Source organism: Panthera uncia, assembly GCF_023721935.1.
Source record: "Panthera uncia isolate 11264 chromosome A3 unlocalized genomic scaffold, Puncia_PCG_1.0 HiC_scaffold_12, whole genome shotgun sequence".
Lineage (NCBI taxonomy): Eukaryota > Metazoa > Chordata > Mammalia > Carnivora > Felidae > Panthera > Panthera uncia.
Genome location: NW_026057579.1, coordinates 21,206,778 through 21,229,147, shown reverse-complemented (window position 1 = coordinate 21,229,147; position 22,370 = coordinate 21,206,778). Strand labels below are relative to the sequence as shown.

At 39.4% G+C, this 22,370-nt stretch overlaps 2 protein-coding genes across 3 annotated transcripts in view; one reads left to right on the top strand and one right to left on the bottom strand.

The window, feature by feature from the left end:
- Positions 1-643, bottom strand: part of PFN4 (profilin family member 4) — a 6,973-nt gene extending 6,330 nt beyond the window's left edge. Inside the window, exon 1 of one of the 2 annotated variants that reach the window (XM_049651975.1) lies at positions 512-643. The gene's annotated coding sequence lies outside the window, so the exon portion shown is untranslated. Of the gene's footprint in view, positions 1-51; positions 360-511 lie in introns of those variants that run through there. The other variant, XM_049651976.1, reaches the window with a different exon arrangement.
- A 5-nt stretch (positions 644-648) lies between these two features.
- FAM228B (family with sequence similarity 228 member B) lies at positions 649-22,366 on the top strand. Its single transcript, XM_049651974.1, is given in 11 exon segments — positions 649-815; positions 1,069-1,169; positions 1,436-1,566; positions 4,741-4,809; positions 7,293-7,484; positions 8,105-8,185; positions 12,632-12,719; positions 12,814-12,970; positions 18,776-18,883; positions 21,629-21,677; positions 21,679-22,366. Coding segments are annotated over 9 exon segments (990 nt in total). The 5' UTR covers positions 649-815; positions 1,069-1,169; positions 1,436-1,467; the 3' UTR covers positions 21,826-22,366.
- Positions 22,367-22,370: the final 4 nt, after the last annotated feature.

Below are 22,370 nucleotides of genomic sequence, written 5' to 3'. Positions count from 1 at the left end.
TAAGCAAGGCTGAATGAGATCAGCTGATCCTGAGTCCTCACATTCTCTTACCGCTGGCGGACCAGCATCAGCGCCAACTATAGGCTCTGATACAGGGGACTGAATAAACCTTTAACACATTTAAAGCGACATTTCCCGTCTTCATAAGGGCAACCTCCACAAACACTCATCCTTCTAAGGGATAATTCTGAGGGCAGCGCCCCTTCCCGGTCATCCCTGGGGTGTTTCCTGAAGTGGGACTGGAGGCCAGGAAGGAGGATCACTGTCTAGTCCGGATGGCCGGAAGACGCCCAGACGGCTCAGGGGAGCACGGTGAGCCTGGCGGAGGCAGAAGGAACCGAGCACTCAGTAAAGCCGTCCCGTCAACGGTCTCGGGGGAGGGCGGGGCGGGAAGGCGATGTGCCTCGCTATTGGCTGCGATGGTTGCCCGTCACCAAGAAGGGCTTCGGTTTGGCTCTCTAACCACGACCCGCCCACTAGTGCGGGCACCACAGGTGTCCAGGTTACAAACCCGCCGGACTGGACTTGAGGAGCGCAGTTGTGTGCGGCTCAGGAGTTCCGGGGCCGCTCTCCAGGCCCTGAGCCCCGCAGAATTCTGACTCGTCGTCGTCTGTCGCGGCACAGGGTCTGCTGGGGGTGCGTCGGGAGACGCTAGACGCGAACGTTCTGCCATTTCGAGGCAAAGGGCCCGAGCTGAGGGGGCCGCAGGCTCGGGCGGGCTCACTCTCTCTCCGCAGCCGACGACTGCTGGGCCGTGGGCCGTCGGGCCGGGCCCCCGCGTGCTGCTGGGAGCCGAGGGGGAGGGAGGAGCTGGGGTATCTGTCGTGGTCTGCAACTCTCCTGTCGGGCCGGGCAGAGCACGCACGCATCTTGCGGACGGGGTGGGAGGGGAGGGATGGGGGTCGTGGGTGCTGTAGGTCTACAGCGGGCGCAAGCCTTAATGATAGCTTCCCCCTCAGATGACAGTCCTTGTGTGTGTATGTGTTGGTGGGGGGGGGAGTGCTTTGGGCGTCCTAGAGCTTGAGGTCACGCAGAGATGGTCTGAAAACCCCTCCCTTCTATAAGCAGCCCTGCTTGTGTGGGCTTCGGTAGCCAGGAACTTGCAACTCTCCGGGTCGGCGGCCCTCGGTCAGAAAAGTGCTGCAGTGCGACCCCTAGAGACCCGGCTGGTAATTGCCACCCCGGCTCCGACGGGCTGTGTTGTAGGAGGACGTGGGAAGCCTGGAATAACAGGGGGACGCGGGTCAGTCCAGAGAGAACCTCCCCTGCTTAGAAGAGGCTGGGTCTGAAGACATCATCAGAAACTATGGTGAAGGCCTCTGTGTGGGTGGCTACTAATTCAGAATCCGTTCCACACCTGTTCGTAGTGGCCAAGGCTTGTTAATTAAGAGAAAATAGGACTGAAGCCTCATTAATGAATAAGTGACTCTTCTAGTTTTTCTAGGGGCTCCGTTATTTGTGACCACAATGACAAATTTAGACAGTGATGATATGCTAACTGACAAGCTTCGTAAGCCCAAGAGCTCGAAAGAATGGTTGGAACCACAGCCACTTCATCTTATGGAGGTAACGGTAGTATGGCATTTTGAAGTTTATATTTGGGTAGTTGCATTGAGATCTGGCTTGTGCTTAACAGTTTTTCTATGTTTTGTATTTCATTTCTGTCCTTTATTATTCCATTTATTCTACTTTGTATTTTCATTTTCTAGTTTCTTAAGGTGGAATCATCGGTAATTGATTATAGGCCTTTACTGTATAACAAACTTAATAAGTTTCTCCTGAAGCGCTCTTAAAAAAAAATAAAAAGTTTTTCCATTTTTGAGGGAGAGAGAGCTCACATGAGCGGGGGAGGGGCAGACACAGAAGGGGAGAGAGACTCTCAAGCAGGCTGAGTCCTGCCAGCACTGAGCTGGACTTGGGGTGCCATCTCATGAACTGTGAGATCATGACCTGAACGGAAATTGAGAGTTCGGTGCTCAACTGACCGAACCACCCAGGCGCCACTCTCCTGAAGTACTCTTGTAAACTGCATCCCCTAAATTTATATATGTTGTATTTTGAAAAACGATTGTAATTTCTTTTTTTCTAAACAGCTTTATTAAGGTATAATTGGTACACAATAAACTGCGTATATTTGAAGTGTACAGTTTGAACATTTTTGACACATGTGGCCACACGTGAAACCACCACAATTAAGAGAATGAACGTATTCATTATGCCCCAAATTTCCTCCTCCTGTACCTACCCTCCTTCCTTTGCCTATCCCCAACCAAGGCAATCACTGATTTGCTGTCACTTGGGTTAATTTTGCCCTTAAAAAATTTTATGCAGATGTAATCTTACAGTATGCTTTTTGCCTGGCTGCTTTTACTCAGCATAATTATTTTGCGATTCATCTGTGTTGTGGTCATGTATCAGTATTTTATTTACTTATTTGCTAAATGCTGTATAGTTTATCCATCCTGCTGATGGACATTTGGGTTGTTTGCATTTTTTGGCTGTCACAAATAAAGCTGTTAGGAACAATCATGCACATGGCTTTTTATGGACATACACTTTCATTTCTCTTGGGTACATATCTAGTTGTAGAAGGACTGGGTCATATGGTAAATGAATTTAACTTAAAAAAAAATTTTTTTTTTAACGTTTATTTATTTTTGAGACAGAGAGAGAGAGAGCATGAACGGGGGAGGGTCAGAGAGAGGGAGACACAGAATCTGAAACAGGCTCCAGGCTCCGAGCTGTCAGCACAGAGCCTGACGTGGGGCTCGAACTCACGGACTGCGAGATCATGACCTGAGCCGAAGTCGGCCGCCCAACCGACTGAGCCACCCAGGCGCCCCAAGAATTTAACTTTTTATGAAAGTGCCAAACTGTTTTCCAAAGGAGTCTGCCTTGTACATACACAGTTCAAGGATCTGCCAGAGATTTGGTCAATTAATTTGTAAAATTTGTGGCATCCGCTCTATGATTTTCTCCTTTCAGGTATTTCTCCTTTGACTTTCCAGCTCCTCTGGTTTCCCTGAACTCTGTCTTCTAATTCTTGAATTTTGTAAAACTTCATGTTTCAGAGTTTGAGCCCTCTCCTTTAGCTCTGATGGAGGCCTGCTCTTAGACAAAAGTCCATAAAAACTGAAAATTTATCCACTGCCGTTAGTCTCTTTTTCTAATTATTGACTACATTCTTGTTTCTCCCTGTTTTGGGTCAGTCTCCAGTGTCTTCAGATTGTTTTTTCTATTTTTGTCTAGAATATTAATTCAGTACCCATCTTGGTTTTGAGAACAACAGATTTGCCAGGAATAGCAATCCTGTGAGGCAGAAAGAACAAAGAAAGTGAATCTGGAGTTAGATACATTTGAGATTAAATTCTTGTCTGCAGGCAGGATTTTCTAGGCTTCTAGTTGTTGCTTAACTCCCATGACCCTTAATTTACTTGGGTGTTAACCATCCTTGGGAAGTTAGGTTCTTGGATTTTCAGATTTTACTCATCTGTTTTGAAAACAAGAGTAGTGGAACTGAAAACAGCTATTTCCAATGATAGTTAATTTGAGAATATTTTTTGTGTAATTATGAATGGATTTTTTTTTTTTTTATTTTTTTATTTTTGGGACAGAGAGAGACAGAGCATGAACGGGGGAGGGGCAGAGAGAGAGGGAGACACAGAATCGGAAACAGGCTCCAGGCTCCGAGCCATCAGCCCAGAGCCCGACGCGGGGCTCGAACTCACGGACCGCAAGATCGTGACCTGGCTGAAGTCGGACGCTTAACCGACTGCGCCACCCAGGCGCCCCATGAATGGATTTTAAAGGCCCACCCAAAATGTCTGTCACTTTGGGCAATTAAAAAAAATTAATCATGTTTCCATTGTGGTAAAATAAATATAGTATCAAAGTTCGCTATTTTTAACCATTTTTAAGTGTACAATTCAATGACATTAATTACAACCTCTTGTATTTCTGGCGGATATTGTGGAAGATTTGTTATAAAAATGGAAAAAAATTAATGTTATGGACTATTTCCTGAAGATTGTGTTGCTTTAAAATCTAAAAATGAGGGGCGCCTGGGTGGCTCAGTCGGTTAAGCGTCTGACTTCGGCTCAGGTCACGATCTCGCTGTCCCGTGAGTTCGAGCCCCACGTCGGGCTCTGGGCTGATGGCTCGGAGCCTGGAGCCTGCTTCCGATTCTGTGTCTCCCTCTCTCTGTGTCTGCCCCTCCCCCGTTCATGCTCTGTCTCTCTCTGTCCCAAAAATAAACAAACGTTAAAAAAAAATTTTTTTTTTTAAATAAAAAAAAATAAAATCTAAAAATTACTTGTATATAAACAAATTTATTATTAGTATTTGATAGCTATAATGACTAAATGAATTAAAGTAGAATTCACTAATGATTGAATGAATTCAAATAGAGGCCTGATTGTGTTTTAACCCATAAAGGTGAAAGCCTTCTATGAAATGTGGAAAAAAAAGATGAGTTCTGCTTACCATGTGACTCTGGGCAAGTCATTTGTCCATGCTGGAATTCAAAATGTCTGTGATCTGAGTTATTTTTTGCCCTTGGATGAGCTATAGCAAATAGCAGAAAGATTCAAATGCTCTTTAAAAGTACTGGATGATATGATTTGAGGTAGAAAAATTGTATTTATGGAGAACTTTCCAGGGAGATGTCTGTGAGTCCAGATAGTATTAATAATTTGATTTTTTTTAAGATTTGATTTTCAAAATTTCATTCTGTAATTATAGGTATTAGCTAAAGAAGATATTGATGCAGCTATTCAATCAATATTATATAGAGAAAATCATGTAATTAAGGTAAGAATTGGCTACAGAATGTGTCATGATTAAAAATTAATTTTGTTTTTCCCTTTTAGATGGAAAATAGAATTGAAAACACTCATTAGTGCCTAGGATTAACCTTAAGAGAAATCTGAGATTGTTTTAATTGACTTCCTATCTTTTTATCTGTGGGGATTCTTTCACAGATACTTTTTTTAAGTTTATTTATTTATTTTGAGAGAGTGTGGGCAGGGGAGGGGCAGAGGGAGGTAGAGAGAGAGGATCCCACACAGGCTCTGTGCTTAGAGCACAAGATGCAAGGCTTGAACTCATGAACCGTGAGATCATGACCTGAGTTGAAACCAAGAGTCTGATGCTTAATCGACTAAGCCACCCAGATGCCCCTCACAGATACTTTTATATAAGAGTTTTCCCCTAGTCACTTGTTCTTTCATCTAATGGGGCTTCTGTGGAGTCACTGTGTATTCTTACGAGTTTTAAGAGCTGTTATTGGGACTCACTAATTATTACTCAGGTATGCATAGGTAGAAGAAGGCTTTAACTGTATCAGCACGGGCTTAATTATAAGACAAGATGAATGTCCACGTGTGGTGAGCACTGGAGTGGGTAACAGGAAAAGAGCTATTCGTTAAGAATGATTAAAGTGTGGAGCTCCTGGGTAGTTCAATTGGTTAAGCATCGGACTCGATCTCAGCTCAGGTCTTGATCTCAGGGTCATGAGTTCAAGCCCTGCATTAGGCTCTGCTCTGGGCATGAAGCCTACTTAAAAAAAAAAAAGGTTGAAGTGTGCTATGACCTGAATCTAAGAAGGGGTATGAGTTAGAGAAGCTCTCAGGGTTCTTGGTTTATTTTTTTTTCATTTTGAATTTCATGTGGTTGATTGTAGTAATCACATGATTTCATTTGCTAGATGAAAGGTGGATAAGTTTTGGATAAAAAAAGTTTAGTGTATAGCCTAAATCAGTCATTTTCTTTATTTACAGGCTGCTTGCCATTTCATCCAGGTTGTGCTACATTTCTGCCTGTTTACTCTTGTCTTTTTTTTTTCCCAGTAGATTTTTCTTCTTCCACATTCTCTCATACCTTCTCTTCCTAGATAACTCCTTATATTTTGAGAGAGAGAGAGAGAGAGCAAGGAAGCATGAGTTGGGGAAGGGCAGAGAGAGAGAGAGGGAGACACATAATCTGAAGTAGGCTCCAGGCTCTGAGCTGTCAGCACAGAGCCTGATGTGGGGCTCGATCTCATGAGCTGTGAAATCATGACCTGAGCCTAAGTTGGATGGTCAACTGCTTGAGTCACCCAGGTGCCCCCTAGGTAACTCCTTTAAGGCCCATCTCAAATGTGTCCCACTGTAGGAATAAAAAAAAAAAAATTAGTCACTTTTTTCCATTGTAGTAAAATATATATAACATAAAATTAGCTATTTTAAACCTTTTTTTTTTTTTTTTTTTTTTTTTTTTTTATGAGAGAGAGAGAGCGAGCGAGAGTGCACACTTGAGGGGAAGGGCCAGAGGGAGAAGGAAAGAGAATCTTAAGCAGGCTCCACACCCATTGTGGAGCCTGACACAGGTCTTGATCTCATGAACTTGAGATCTATGACCTGAGCCAAAATCAAGAGTCAGACACTTAACTGACTGAGCCACCCAGGTGCCCCTTAACCATTTTTAAGTGTACAATTCAGTGACATTAATTATTCACAGGTTGTGCAATCATCATTACTATTTATTTCCAAATAGATGGATGTTGTGAAACCATCACCATTTATTTATCTCTAAAACTTTTCATCACCCCAGCCAAAACTGTATATGCATTAAGTAATGACTTTCCATTCCTCCCTCCCCAGAGGTCCCTCTGGTAACTTCTGGCTTACCATCTGTCTTTATGAATTTGTTTACTCTAGATAATTTCATATAAGTGGAATCCTACAGTATTTGTCCTTTTGTGTCTGGCTTATTTCACTTAGCATATTGTCTTCAAGATTTATCCATGTTGTAGCCTATATCAGAACTTCATTCCATTTTATGGCTGTATAATATTGCATTTTGTGTATATACCATATTTTGTTTATACATTCATCTGCTGATAGACACTTGGGTTGTTTTCATCTTTTGGCTATTGTGAATAATGCTGTTACGAACATTGGTATATAAGTATCTGAGTCTTTGTTTTTAGTTCTTTTATAGATACATGATATATATAGATATATATATATCTATTTAGATATCTATATAGATCTATCTATATATCTATTTATAGATACATGATATATATATATATATTTTGTGTATTTGTCTTGTAGTCTATCTCTCTGGGGAGAGTAGGCATGTTGTCTAATTAATCTATATATTCATCATTTATAGTGTAGTGTGTATCACACAGTAGAAGCCAAATAAATCAGCGAATGACTTTGTGAGTTATTCTTAGGAATATAAATGAAGTTTAAATTTTAGTACAAAATAACTTCAGGATAATTGCCTTTTCTGTCATTGTTTAATAGGAACTAGATAAGTATTTACAACATCATGACTTCTTAAATGCAAGAAGAAAAGAGAGGTTATATAAAAGATGGACTGACCACGTGGCAGATTCTCTCCAGAAGAAAATTATAGAAAAAGTTTGTTCACATAAGAATATTAAAAAAAGGAGACAAGAAGAATTAGATGGTTTTTTAAAACATGTAAATAAAAAGGTACTAAGAAGTCATTTGATACTTGTTTCAGTTGGTTTAAAATGGTGATTATAATCATTCAAACAGCTTATCTCTTTCACTCTATATATGTATAATCTCTACTCTGTTAGAGCATATACTATTCCTAAATCTAGGACATGTGGAAAGTATGGAGGGAAGAGGGTTAGGTCTGGATTTAAATGTGTATATTAGAGTTATTATTCTTTGCTTTTCTCATGTAATATTTTGTATACCAATTAAATTTGGCCTCTAGGTTCGATAGATAGGTATAGTTCTAGAACACAGTTATTTACAAAACTATAAGATATTTCTGTTTTGGCATTTCTAAGAGATCTGAGATGTTGACTACTAAACATTTAAAAACAATTTCCCAAATCTGTTAGTGTTCCAACATTCATTATTACTTATAACAAATTTTAAGTAGATCCCTTCTATTGCTATAATATTTATTACTTGGCTACCTTAAGTTTAAATTCAAATTTGGCCTTTCCTTCCATTTTGTATTTGTCATTAGTGCCGTTTTGAAGCAGAAGAATGGAATTGTGTGTTTGAATCTTGACTCCTGTTATGCTCAAAGTTGTGCACCTCTTGTTATGTGTAGTTTTATTTCCTTCCTGTAGGGAAATGCATTTATAGAGCATTATGATCCGAAAGAGTATGATCCTTTTTATATGAACAAAGAGGACCCGAATTTTCTGAAGGTACGATAGACTTCTAATTTTTGATATTATGTGGTTGGTTTTTTTGAGCAGCCCTAATGTATGGGTAGTCCTTTAGTGATTCCCCAGGAATGCAGTAGCATCTTTTTTTTTTTTTTTTTTTGAGAGAGCGTGAGTGGGGGAAGGGCAGAGAGAGGGGGACAGAGGATCAAAAGCAGGCTCTGTGCTAACAGCAGCAAGCCTGATGTGGGGCTCAAACCCATGAACTGACCTGTGAGATTATGACCTGAGCTGAAGTTGGAGGCTCAACTGACTGAGCCACCTAGGTGCCCCAGAATGCAGTAACGTCTTAAGAATTGTTTCCCATCTCCATATCTTAGGAATAAAAAAACCCCGAAGTCCAGGGGTGCCTAGGTGACTCTTGACTTTGGCTCAGGTCATGATCTTGCAGTTGGTGAGATTGAACCTGCATCAAGCTCTGTGCTGACGGTGCGGAAACTGCTTGGGATTCTTTCTCCCTCTCTCTCTGCCCCTTACCCACTCACTCATGCTCTCTTTCAAAATAAATAAACTAAAAAAAAAAAAAAAAAACCCAAATCAAAAAACAACAAAGTCCAAAGTAAATTAAACTTCAGTAAAATTTGAAAATATTATATAATACTCGGATGATAGGTAACATTTAAAATTTTCAAAGACTCTAAAAAGTTTGTTACAAATGTAATACATTTTCATGATAAATGAACAGAATTGATACTTAAATAAAACCACTCACAATTCCATTACCCAGAATGAACTCATTAACACTTCCCTGAATATCATTTTGGATATCCAAGGTTTCTTTGTAAAATAGATTTATTTTACAAAAATGGAGTAACACACATTAGTTTCATACCCTGCATTTTTTTCCTCAATAGTTTTGTGTGTGTGTGTGTGTGTGCGTGCGTGTGTGTGTGTGTGTTTTAAAGAGAGAAAGATTGGGACGACTGGGTGGTTCAGTCATTAAGCGTCCAACTTCGGCTCAGGTCATTTCAAGGTTAGTGGGTTCAAGCCCTGCGTTAGGCTCTGTGCTGGCAGCTCAGAGCCTGGAGGCTGCTTCAGATTCTGTCTCCCTCTCTCTCTGCCCCTCCCTCACTCATGCTTTGTCTGTCTCTCTCTCTCTCAAAAATAAGTAAACATTAAAATTTCAAGAGAGAACTATAGCATGAGTAGGGGAGAGGGGCAGAGGGAGAGACAATCTCAAGCACGCTGTATGTTCAGTGTGGAGTCTGACACGGGACTCAGTCCATGACCCCAGCCGAAATTAAGAGTTGGTTGCTCAACTGACTGAACCACCCAGATGCTCCCCTTTTTTTTATCAATAGTTTTATGATTTGCTCTTTGTCAATAAATGTAAATACATAATTTTAATCATTGCATAGTATTCTATTAATAATAACTGCTAACTTACACTGAGGGCTTAGCCAAATGTTAGGACTTTTTTTTTTTCCCCCATCTTTACTACTCCCACATGAAGTAATTTGCAGATGAGGCAAGTGAGACACAGACTGGTTAAGTTACTTTTCACAATCACACAGCTGTAAATAGCAGAACATATATGGTGTTTCTAACCATATATGTATCTTGCTATACCACCATTTTTTAAAAACATATTCCCTGTTTTGAACATTTAGATTGTTTTGGACATATTATTGTTATAAATGACATGATGAACTTCCCTGTAACTGTTTAATTTTTTCCTTAGGGTAACTTGCTAGAAGTAGAATTGCTAAGTTAAAGGTTATGCATGATTTTGATTCATATTGCCAAATCGTCCTCCAGAATAGTTGTATAAATTTATACCCGTACCAGAGTCCATTTTCCTACACTTTTGCTAATAGTGGATATTCTTTCTTTTTTTTTTAAGTTTATTTATTTTGAGAGAGAGAAAGCACAAGTGGGGAAGGGGCAGAGAGAGGGAGAGAGAGAGAGAGAGAATCCCAAGCAGGCTTCTCATAACCAGTGCAGAGCCTGGTGCGGGACTTGAACTCATGAACTGCAAGATCATGACCTGGGCTGAAGTAGGACATTTAACCACCTGAGCCACCCAGGCAGCCTGCTAATAGTGGATATTATTAAACAAAATTAAAATCCTTGAGTCATTGACATTTTATTTTTTTAAATGTTTATTTTTGAGAGAGAGTGAGTGGGAGAGGGGCAGAAAGAGAGAAGACAGAGAAACCCAAGCGAGCTCCACACTGTCAGTGCAAATCCTGATGTGGGGCTTGAACTCACAAACCATGAGATCCTGAGCTGAGCCAAATCAAGAATCGAATATCTAACCAACTGAACCACCCAGGCACCTGAGTCATAGACATTTTAAACTGTTGGCATTTGCAGGCAAAGCAGATTTTTGTTTTTTGTTTTTTGCCAAATTGGGGTGTGTGCATGTGCCATTGTCCCTATTTTAATAGGTAGGAGTTAAACTGAGAGTTTAAAGTTAGAGCCTTAGTTTACTAACTAGTATAATAACTAGTTAAGGGACAGAATTGGGATTTGAAACTATATCTTTTTGGTATCAAAATTCAAGTTTGTTCTTTTGCCATTCTGCTTTTCTTTTTTTTTTTCTTTTTTTAATTTTTAAAATTAAAAAAAATTTTTTTAATTTACATCCAAATTAGTATATAGTGCAACAATGATTTCAGGAGTAGATTCCTTAGTGCCCCTTACCCATTTAGCCCATCCCCCCTCCCACAACCCCTCCTGTAACCCTGTTTGTTGTCCATGTTTATGAGTCTCTTTTGTCCCCCTCCCTGTTTTTATATTATTTTTGTTTCCCTTCCCTTATGTTCATCTGTTTTGTCTCTTAAAGTCCTCATATGAGTGTAGTCATATGATTATTTTCTTTCTCTGATTGATTAATTTCACTTAGCATAATACCCTCCAGTTCCATCCACATAGTTGCAAATAGCAAGATTTCATTCTTTTTGATTGCTGAGTAATACCCCATTGTGTGTGTGTGTGTGTGTGTGTGTGTGTGTGTGTGTGTGTGTGTGTATACACACCACATCTTTATCCATTCATCCATTGATGGACATTTGGGCTCTTTCCATACTTTGGCTATTGTTGATAGTGCTGCTATAAACATGGAGGTACATGTGTCCCTACAAAACAGCACACCTGTATCCCTTGGATAAATGCCTAGTAGTGCAATTGCTGGGTAGTAGGGTAGTTCTATTTTTCGTTTTTTGAGGAAACTCAATACTGTTTTCCAAAGTGGCTGCACCAGCTTGCATTCCCAGCCATTCTGCTTTTATAAATGAACCTGATAGGTGACCTCTTAAGTGGAACACGTTGAGGTTATAACAGCAGTTCTCAGAGTGAGGTACATAGATCTTTGAGGGCCCTGAAACCCTTTTAAGGGACCTATTAGGCCAATTGTTTTCATAATAGTGCCAAATATTATTTACCTTTTTTATAGTGTTGACATTGACTTTGATTGTGCAAAAGCAATGGTGGGTAAAGCTGTTGGTACTTATAACAACTTAAATCAGTGTCACCAAATCATACCAGTCATTATTCTTCATTGCCATGTACTCACATTTAAAAAATTGCAATTTCACTTAAGGATGTCCTTGACCAAACACTAAAAATTATTAATTTTATTAAATCTTGCTCACATCTAAGTATACGTCTTTTTAATATTCTATGTGATGAAATGGTAAATATGGAAACAGTACTTCTGCCTACTGAAATGCAGCATGATTGCTTGAATTATCAGCTATACTGGTTGATTTTTTTTTCATGGTACATTTTTCTTAAAGAAGGATTTATAAATTGTAGTTATTAAGTTTTGGATATTTGGCAGACATTTTTTGGAAAAGTAATGAAGTCACTTCAAGAAAAATAACTGACAGTGTTTGTTGCCAATGATAAAATGTGAGCTTTCAAGCAAAAAACTGAATTTTGGAAAAATATTCAGCATAATGAGTGTTACAGCTTTCTGTTACTCTTAGAATTTTCTGATGAGATTGATAATGATGTTAATGACTGTGATTATAGCATAATGAAATGTATTGACAATTTGGAAGATCTCATGTAACTCAGTGATATAATTTCTTCCAAATAATCCATGACATGGATAAAAGATCCATTCAAAGTTCAAGATAGACCAATGGGTTTTTATGTAACTGAGGTTGAATAATTTATTGACATAGTTTCACATTCCATGTCATAACCTTTAAAAAACTACAACTTATTGAATTTGGGTATAGTGTCTAAGAAGAATATCCACAATAATCTGAAAAAACAATTAACACAAGAGCTAACCATGACTGGTGGGCCTTGCAAAGAGATGTATTGGAGTGCCCCCATCTCTTTGTAAATGGATAAACTGAAGTAGTTTGTAGATACTATATTCTTGATTTTTTCAGGCTTAGGAGTCATACACAGATGGCTAGGATACACTGAAAAAGACGCAATCCTGCCCTTAAACACTTGCTTTTCTTGTAGGTTACCATTCCACCATTTCGTGATCCTTTGAAAAAGGCACAATATGACAAAGATGATGATAAAAGAACTCTTCTTCAGTGTGAGACTGGTACTTAGTGCCTAATTGTTACGTGATTTCATAACCCAGGAGCAATGGGAGTTGCATTTAAGGGTGCTGATTTAGGTTACTAATCTTCCTACAGGAAAAGTATGTACAATGAAAGAATTTAAAGAGGTTGAGAAGGCCAAACTGCATTCCAGGTTTCCAAGAATTTCTAATTCAAGGCACTTTATGACTCCAAATAAATGGCTTATGCTGCCTACAACCTACATAGAAAGTGAATTTTGTAAAAGGAGCAGGTAATGGTTAATAGAAATTATTGAACCTCTTGGAATTTGAAAACTGGAGACAGTGGTATAAATTTTGTCATAATTATGATTTTTTTAATTTCATTTTTCAATGAGGAATCCATAATTCTTTGTTCCTCTTTGTGATGTTTCTTTTCTCTTGGGCACTTTCAAGATTTTCTCTTTGCTTTTCATTAGCTAGGTTATGTCGTCTTTATTTTCCTTTCTATTTATCCTACTTAGGGTTCTTTGAGATTCTTGTATCTGTGGTTTGACATCTTTCATTATTTGGAAAATTTGAGGCCATTATCACTTGAAATATTTCTTATGCCCCATTCTTTGTTTTTCTTTTCCTTCTGAGACTCCTTATATGTATGTTACACCATTTTATATTGTCTCATAGCTCCATAGTTCTTGGTTTGTTTTTTGTGTTAAAAAATTTTTTTTCCTAATTGTATTTCAGTTGGACAATGTCTACTAACCGATCTTTTTTTTTTTTTTCTACTAACCTATCTTTAGGTTCACTGAGCCTTTCCTCAGCCGTGCCTCATTTGTTGATCAGCTCATCAGAGGAATCCTTGGTCTCTGATGTGATTTTTATTTCTAACATTTCCATTTGATTTTTAAAAAATAGTTTTAATTTCTCCTGAAATTTGCCATCTGTTTATACATGTTCACCTTTCCACTAGATGCTTTAACATATTAATCATAGTTATTTTAAATTCTTTATCTGATAGTTCCCATGGTAGGGGGGAGGGGTCATTTCTCAATCTGGTTCTGTTGATTGCTTTCACTCTTGACAATGGGTTATTTTGTCTTGCCCCTCTCCCCAATATCTTGTAATGTTTTATTAAATGCTCGATATTTGAGGTTATTGTGTCTTGCCTTTTTTTTTTCTTTGCGTGTCTTGTTATTTTTGATTGAATGCCAGGCATTAGAGGTAGACCAGTATAGACGGAGTATGTCTAGAAACAGATATGCTTTTTCTTCTGTCAACCGTTAGTGTGGAGAATTGGGCTTATCTAGTCAGAAGTTGAGCTGGGTTTAGGTATTATTGCTATTGTTACCTTTAGTGCACCTTAGGCTTCAAATACCTCGAGTGGTGGGCTGCTGTTACCTTGTGCTTAGGGTGGGGGCTGGTAGGCCAGAAGGGTTTCTGAAGTGTTCCTGCTCCCTCTTCATTTTTTGGCTATCTCTGCAAGCCTGCATCACAGAGGTGTGTGTGAGAGGTGTGGGGTGAGTCTCTCTGTGTTCTTGCTTCATCCCCAGAAGTACACTGCTATTGCTTGTTGCTTATTGCTAGGCTCATAGTGGCAGCAGAGGAATTTTTCTGTTTTCTTGTCCTGCCTCAGTTTTAGGCATGTTCTATGTGGTTGGGCCTCAGGAGCAGCATGTTCTTAGAGTTCCTTCCCCTTCTCTCTGTGGCAGTCAAACTACCTTGTGTGGTTGTTCTTGGGTGATAGTTTCCTGCCCCTCTGCCAATAGTAGCAGATCTCTGCTTGGTATAGGTATAGGATTCTGGACTGAAAGCTGTTTCTTGTCCCTCCTCCTGGGACAGAGGGTTTTTGCTTCTGTCCTTATCCTAGTAGCAGTGGATCCTTGCCTTGCTCCTGGGTGTACCCCTCTTATTCCTCCTCCATAGGCAGGCAGGTTTTGCTTTTCTCTCCCAGAAGCAGTATATCTTTGCTTGTTGTTCTGGAGGGGGATGGGAAGAATTACTTGCCTCTTTCCAGAAGCTTAAGGCTTTTGCTTTATAGTAGGGAAGGATCCAAGGAAGGGGGTAGGGCATTGCACTTGTTTACCTGAAGTTCTTGATCTCTTCCTATACTTCTTTGCCACTGATGGTGCCTTTCTCTGGTGTTCTGCTCTGTGCCCATTCTTTTTTTGAGGAAAACACTGTTCCCAACACTTTGTTAAATGCTACTTTAACACTTCCTCTGTGAAATAGTTCCAGTTCACCTCCTTATACTAGGCAGTCTGGTCCAGTCCCTCTTTTGTCCCACCAGTTGACATACATGTATTTTTTCACTTATCACACAGTTTGCAACTGTCTGCTTATCTGTGAAGTGAATGAGTATATGACCAGTCACTGGTTAAGTCTGTGAAACTAGGTTGGAGCCATTTTGCGAAAAGCCTTCAATACCAGCTTAAAATTGGGATTTTATCATGTAGGGATTGGGGAGTCATTGAGGACAGCATGAAATCCTGGAAACTTTAATCTGGCATATGATGTATACGATAGATTGGAGATAAGATAGGACAAGAAGCTGGAGATTGTTGAAGTTTTATAAGGATCTATCTTCTGTTGATAAAGGCCTCAGGATGTGGCAAAAGGAATTGAAATGAAGAGACTGATGTGATGAAACAAAGGAATTTTAGATTTTGTTGGCCAGATTTGGAAGGCCAGGGAAAAGAGTCAGAGAGGAATTCAGATTTGAGATTTATCTTATATATTAGTCTCCTAAGGCATTTGTAACAAAGTGCTATACACTGTGTGGCTTAAAACAGAAATTTATTCTCTCATAGTTCTGGAGGCTGGAAGTATAAAATCAAGATGTCAGCAGGGCCATTCCCTCTATGAAGGCTCTAGGGGAGGCTCCTTCCTTGCCTCCTTTCTAGCTGCTGGTGGGTGCTGGCAACCTTTTTAGTTGGTTTACATACAGCCTTAACACTCTAATGTCTGCCTCCATGGTCATATGGTCTTCCGTCTGTGTCTGCATCCAGTTTCCCTCTTATAACATCTGACACTGGATTAGAGCCCACCCTAATCCATCATGACCTCATTTTAACTTGATTACATCTACAAAGACCTTATTTCCAAACAAGGTCACATTCACAGAGATGAGAGTTTAGGATTTGAATATATCTTTTCTGGGGGACACAGTTCAACTCCTATATCAAATTAATTCAATCAAAGTATCATGCGTTGAGTTGTAATTGCTTTAAATAACTTAGAGAAGATAGCCATTTAAAATAGATAATTCCATTACAATGTGGCAAATGTGATAATACTGATATGCACAGGTTATTATGGAAGCACAGAGGAAGGACACTTAACCCAGCCTAGTAGAAAATATAACAGTGGGATCTTGGATAGAAATAAAATAACGAAGAGGAGCATCAGTTTCTTGGGACTGAAATCATTCAATGTTTGTCTTATATAATTATATTAATTAAAAAAAATGATGTCTAGTTTGGGTGAATCCAAGATTTAGCAGACATATCCATAGGAAAATCAATATGGGAGACCGCTGTATAGAGGAGGGACTCCTCCATAGAGGAGGGTTGCCATTCTGTCTTCCATTTTATTTATTTATTAAGTTTATTTATTTTGAGAGAGAAACAGAGCGAGCAGGGGAAGGGTAGAGAGAAAGGGAGAGAGAGAGAATCCCAAGCAGGCTCCACACTGTCAGTGCAGAGCCCAACGCGGACTTGAACTCACAAACCATGAGTTCCTCACCTGAGCTGAAACCAAAAGTCGGTTGCTTAACTGACTTGAGACGCCCAGGGCCTCCCTGTCTTCCATTTTATACTGTAATAGTGGAGACATTTTCCCCCTGAAATTCAGCCTTCAATATTCAATTTCAGTGTACCTTAAATATCTTTATTTTATTCTCATTCTTTAAAGACAGTTTGCATTGTAGGTTGATAATTTATTTTATCTGAATGCTCTAAAGATACAATTCTCTTGCTTTTGGTTTCTATTGTTTATGAGAAGTCTGCTGCCATTCTGATTTTTGTCCTTTCTCCGTGGCTGCTTATAAAATCTTTGTCTTTAGTGTTCGGTACTCTTGCTACAGGTGTAGGTACGGATTTCTTTTTATTTAACCTACTGGTATATATTGTGCTTTCTGGATCTCTGTATTCATGTTTTTCATCAGTCAGGAAAATTCACAGCAATGATCTCTTTATTGTTTTTTCTTTATTGTTTCCCTTTTGCTTCTGGATTCAGACATATATTAGACTTTTTTATATCTTAGTATCTTTTAATTTGTCTTTCATATTTTCCATCTTCTTAGAATGGAATATGTTTTGAATATGTTTTCCAGTTTACTAATTCTTTCCTCACTGTGCTCAATATTAGCATTTAAATTTCTTAAATTTCCTCCTTCCAATATGCTTCTTCATTTCTGATAGGCTCTTAACTGTTTTCTTATATTGGTGATTGGATCATTTCTTTCTTTAAAATACATTGGTATATACTACATTCTACATTTGATAATTCCAAATTCTGTATTCCTTGAAGAAGCTAAATCTATTGTTTTCTCTGCTAATTCTCAATTATAATGGTTTATTTTCTTATATGCTTTGCTTAGTGAATTTTATTTATGATTTAATGACATGATTTGAACTTTGGGTATCCTATTGGCCCAGTCTAGGGGAGGATTTGTTTCTGTTTCTGCCTCTGCTTGTAGCTAGGATACCATTAACCTGGGCCCACTTAAGCTCCCTTAAAAGGTCTATGCTTAGTGTGACAGTCTCAAGTTTGGTGTCCTCACATTATAGCTGGTACATGGCTTAGTATCAAGTTAACTCTGTTATTGGCATCTGCCTTCAGGTGTGTTCTACTTGCTCTTGCTGCCCACCACTATAGATGGACCCAGCTTCCCACATTTCTGGCCTCTACTGTGTGTGTGTGTGTTAAGAAGACTTTTTTTTTTCCCTTTAATATCTCTTGTGAGATAGTGATGCCTCAAAGAATGAGTGGGTTCCCTCTAAGCTGTGAATTTCAAACTGGCATAGACAGAGCAGGTTTCTATAGACTTTCTAAGGTATTCACAGATAGTTTTAAGGAACTCAATTTTCCTGATTCTGAAGTCTATATGTACTCTTTTTAAAAATTGATCTGCCTGGGAACAAGCCTGCATTCACATCACATCTTAACTCACTTTTTAAAAGAAAGTCATACCTTTCAACCTGGGTGTAAAAAATTCCAGGGTGCCAAATAAAGGGATAAATAAAAATACTGTCTTTAAAGAGAATTCCTTTAATGATGAAGCAAGGAAATTCAACCCATAGGTCTTTCTGTATTTCCCTGTCATGTATATTTTATTTTACTTTAATTAGTTGATTGATGATCGATAGATTTAAAGACTTGCCTTAGAATCAGGGTACTTGGTCTGTGTTGGGTTGCTCTGAATTTGGAATAAAGTCCTATAATTTAGTGATACTTCTTATGAATATAACTGGAATGTTTTGTGGAACTGATAAAATTTTCAAAGTACATTGGCTATAATGCTCATCTAACAGTTTTATGTGATTACTTTCAGATTTGGTGTGCTTTATTAATATGTTGGTTAAAAGCCATTTTATCAAATTATATCCTTAAAGTTTCATAGTAAGACCAACAACACTCATCTTATCCCAAATCTGTTTGAAACAAGAGTTACAAGAGAAATGAGAAACAAAGTTACTTAAACTTACAGTGAAAAATTTTAGGTGTGTCAGTTTTTTTTTTTTAATTTTTTTTCAATGTTTATTTATTTTTGAGACAGAGAGAGACACAGCATGAGCAGGGAAGGGGCAGAGAGAGAGGGAGACACAGAATGGGAAGCAGGCTCCAGGCTCTGAGCTATCAGCACAGAGCCCAACGCGGGGCTCGAACTCACGAACTGTGAGATCGTGACCTGAGCCAAAGTCGGACGCTTAACCGACTGAACCACCCAGGTGCCCCTAGGTGTGTCAGTTTTAAAATGTGCAAGGTGGTGTGTGGTTTTTCAAACTTCTTTTAAGGAGTATATAAACAAAACTTTAAGATCACTGTTTCGTTTTCAAAATATCCTTCAAAACATCCTCACACATGTTATCTTGTTAAAGGTTAAAAGTGAAAGTGAATTTTAACAATGGTAATTTTGATTTGAAACCCGTGGCAAGAGCTCCTCATCCCCTGGAATCTCAAGAAGCAGGAAAAGCACTCATTTACAAGTAAGTCTGGCATTCCATGGCTTTACTGTTTTTTCATTAAAGACGCCTGGCTGTGTTTCCACTCCCACCATCCTTTCAAGTTCTTGGAGCAGTGCTGAGGCATACACCAGGCTCTTGTAGTGTGACATCAGGCGTCTCCCACTTCTGTGTCTGGGTGAGGTGGCAACTTTCCTCAACTTCTTCTGGTCTTAAAGAACAAACTGCTGGGGCACCTGGGTGGCTTAGTTGGTTAAGCATCCGACTCTGGATTTCGGCTGAGGTCATGATCTCACAGTTCACGAGTTCAAGTCTCACATCGGGCTCTGTGTTGACAGCATGGCGTCTGCTTCAGATTCTCTCTCCCCTCTCTCTCTGCCCCTACCCCACTTGCACGTGCACATGCTCGCTCTCTCTCTCTCTCTCTCTCTCTCTCAAAACAAACAAACAAAAAACCCCACAAACTGCTGATACATTCAGAAATAACAAGCACAGACAGAAAATAAATTGTTAAAATTAAAAGTTAGGAGATATTTCATTGGAGTTGGAGCCGTAAAAATGGAATTTTGGACTACTTTTGTTGGATAGTAGGTATAGTCAGAGTGAAGAGATGTTATAAGCAGAGTGGTGGTCCTTACTCTTGTGTGTGTGACTGAGGGAATCATCTCAATTAACTAGTTATGGAATTAAGAGATCTCTCTATATAGTTACATAATGTGTTTAACTATCTGATTAAAACTAATGAGAACCCTCAGATGTTGCTGCAGGGAATGTGAAATGGTCACTTTGGAAAATAGTTTGGCAGTTTCTCAAAATGTGAAACATTAAGCAATTCAGCTCCTACCCAGGAGAAATGAAAACATATGTCCATAAAGACTTATACATGAATTCACAATAGCCAAGAAGTGGAAATAACCCAAATATTCATCAGCTGGTAGATGGATAAGCAAAATGTGGTGTAACTATACATGGAGTATTTGGTGATTAAAAGGAAAGAAGTGCTGATACATGTTACTAAATGGATGAACTTCAAAACTATTATACTCAGTGAAAGAGGACAGTCACAAAAGAGCACATATTGTATGCTTGTATTTATATGAAATGTTCAGAAAGGCAGATCTATAGAGACAGGAAGTAGATTGTTGTTGAGCTAGGGCTAGGGTTGGGAAATGGAGAGTGACTGTAAATGAGCATGAGGTTTTTAGACTGATAGAAATGTTCCAAAATTAGATTATGGTGATGGTTGCACAACTCTGTAAATATACTAAAAATCATTGATTTGAATCACTTAAAATGAATGAATTTATGATGTGTAAGTTACACCTCAGTAAAACTGTTGATGATAATAAAACGAGAACCTGGAGTGCCTGGGTAGCCTAGTTGGTTGTGTCTGACTCTTGATTTTGGCTCAGGTCATGATCCCAGGGTTGTGGGATTGAGCCCTGTGTCAGGCTCCACATTGAGCGTGGAGCCCGCGTAAGATTTTCTTCCTCTCTCTCTGCCTTTCCCCCGCTTACACAAGTGTGCTTGCACATGGTCTCTCTTTCTCTCTCAAACAAAACAAAACAAAAAACCCCTAGCAAAGCAGAAGAAAAATGAGCTTGTGTAATATTCTTTAGGATGTTGGTGTACAATTCTCTGTCCCTAGCTGCAGTACTCTTTCCTTTTTCTGAATAGGCTCAGAATTTGATAAATAAATGCAGTATGGCAGAAGGCACAGGGCTTTTAGAGATGTTTGATGCTGGGATGGGCAGCAGAGAGAATGACTAACTGTAGAAACCGATGACTTTTAGAGATGGAGCTGGCCGTCGTTCTAGAGGTGTGGTTTAATTATTGGCTGCTTTTTGAATGGGAGCTGAAATTAAGGAATAATAGAAAGTATTGGCGCTAAGCCTTATTCACTTGGTAGCTAAAGGCTTTAAAATGGAATGAGTCAGAAACACTCTTGTATACTCGGTTTCAATAGAGTAAGTTTCTGTATAATCCCTAACTGCCACAGTCTCATACATACCTGTTTGGGTCAGGTTTTAGGATAGTAAACATTTAAATCCTATTTAATTTCTATATATAATGTAAAAGGAGGGGTTTTGTCCTCAAATATCTCTTCTAGCAGAGTGGGATCCAGATCTGAAGGAGAATATTGCAAGTTGGAGTACCTGGGGGCCGATATTTTAGACTACTTAAGTCTATGAGTTCCCTTTGGAAAAAGGAGGTGGAAGATTAGATTCTGGTCTGCGAATTAGGGAAATATCCCAATTATGGCATCGGGGAGTGGGGGGAGGCATATTTGTTTTTGGCAAGTTAGACCTTCCTTGGGAAGACACAGTGGACAGCTCTTTGAGGGGGTCATTGACCCTGAAAGAGCCTCACTCAGCTGTTTGATTAAGCTGCAAAGAGATTTCAAATGAAACTATTATTAGCGTAAGGTAATGCTATTTATTTGGGTTTCTTTTTCATAAAAATGTGTAGATTCAAATAGAACTTATCAACTTTAGGGGCGCCTGGGTGGCTCAGTCGGTTAGGTGACCGACTTCAGCTCAGATCATGATCTCATGGTCTGTGGGTTCGAGCCCAGCATCAGGCCCTGTGCTGACCACTCAGAGCCTGGAGCCTGCTTTAGATTCTGTGTCTCCCTCTCTCTCTTCTCCTCCCCACTTTGTGTTCTATCAGAAATAAATAAACGTTAGAACTCATCAACTTCAAATTAAAATATTAAACGCTGCAATTGAGTTGCTATTTAAGAGAATTCTTTCTGGTTCCTTCCTGCAGAAACAAAGGATCATCCTTTCTGGAAAAAGAGCCTCTATGTTTTCATGAGAGAAAAGAAACCAAGTCCCAAAGAGGTCAACTCTGAAGGGCACTTTTCTTCCATGGCCCTCAGCCAAGAAATAGAAAGGGATGAGGACCAGGATGTGGTGAGTGCTGGGATGGTCCTGTTTTGCCATTCACGAGGTAGCAATTGCTGATACCAAAGTCTGAGTAGCTGGGAGCTTCTCTGTATGACAGGCCTTCGGGAGGAGAGGAGGCAGGAGACTGTACCCCTTTACTCCCAAACAAGGCAAGGGAGAGAGTAGAAGAAACTGAGAAGCATTCAGAGGGAATGGAGAGAATTTCCCTGAGAGTTTCACAATGGATATGCCCTCTGGTGGGTGGGCTATCAGATTTTCCTACTTTCTTGTGAATTTTTGCCCTTCTTTTGTCTCCCCACCGTCTCTAGTATCTCTGCTATTTACCACTTATCACACCCAAGCCAGGCCCTACATTTTGTTTCCCTTAACTCAACCAAAACAGGCAGAAAATTATCAAAAGAACCATGTACTAAATTCAATGTGGTAAAATTTAAGGAGTGAAGTAAAAGCCCCCAAAAGCAAAATGTATACAAATGTAGGTGTTCACAGAACACCGATTTCTCATCCTAAGGTGACTACAATTAAACTTGGTGACCATGTGACTGGTCTAGTGTAGTCTACTGCTTCCAGGTCTAGGTCTGCTTGCCACTTTTCTCCTTCAG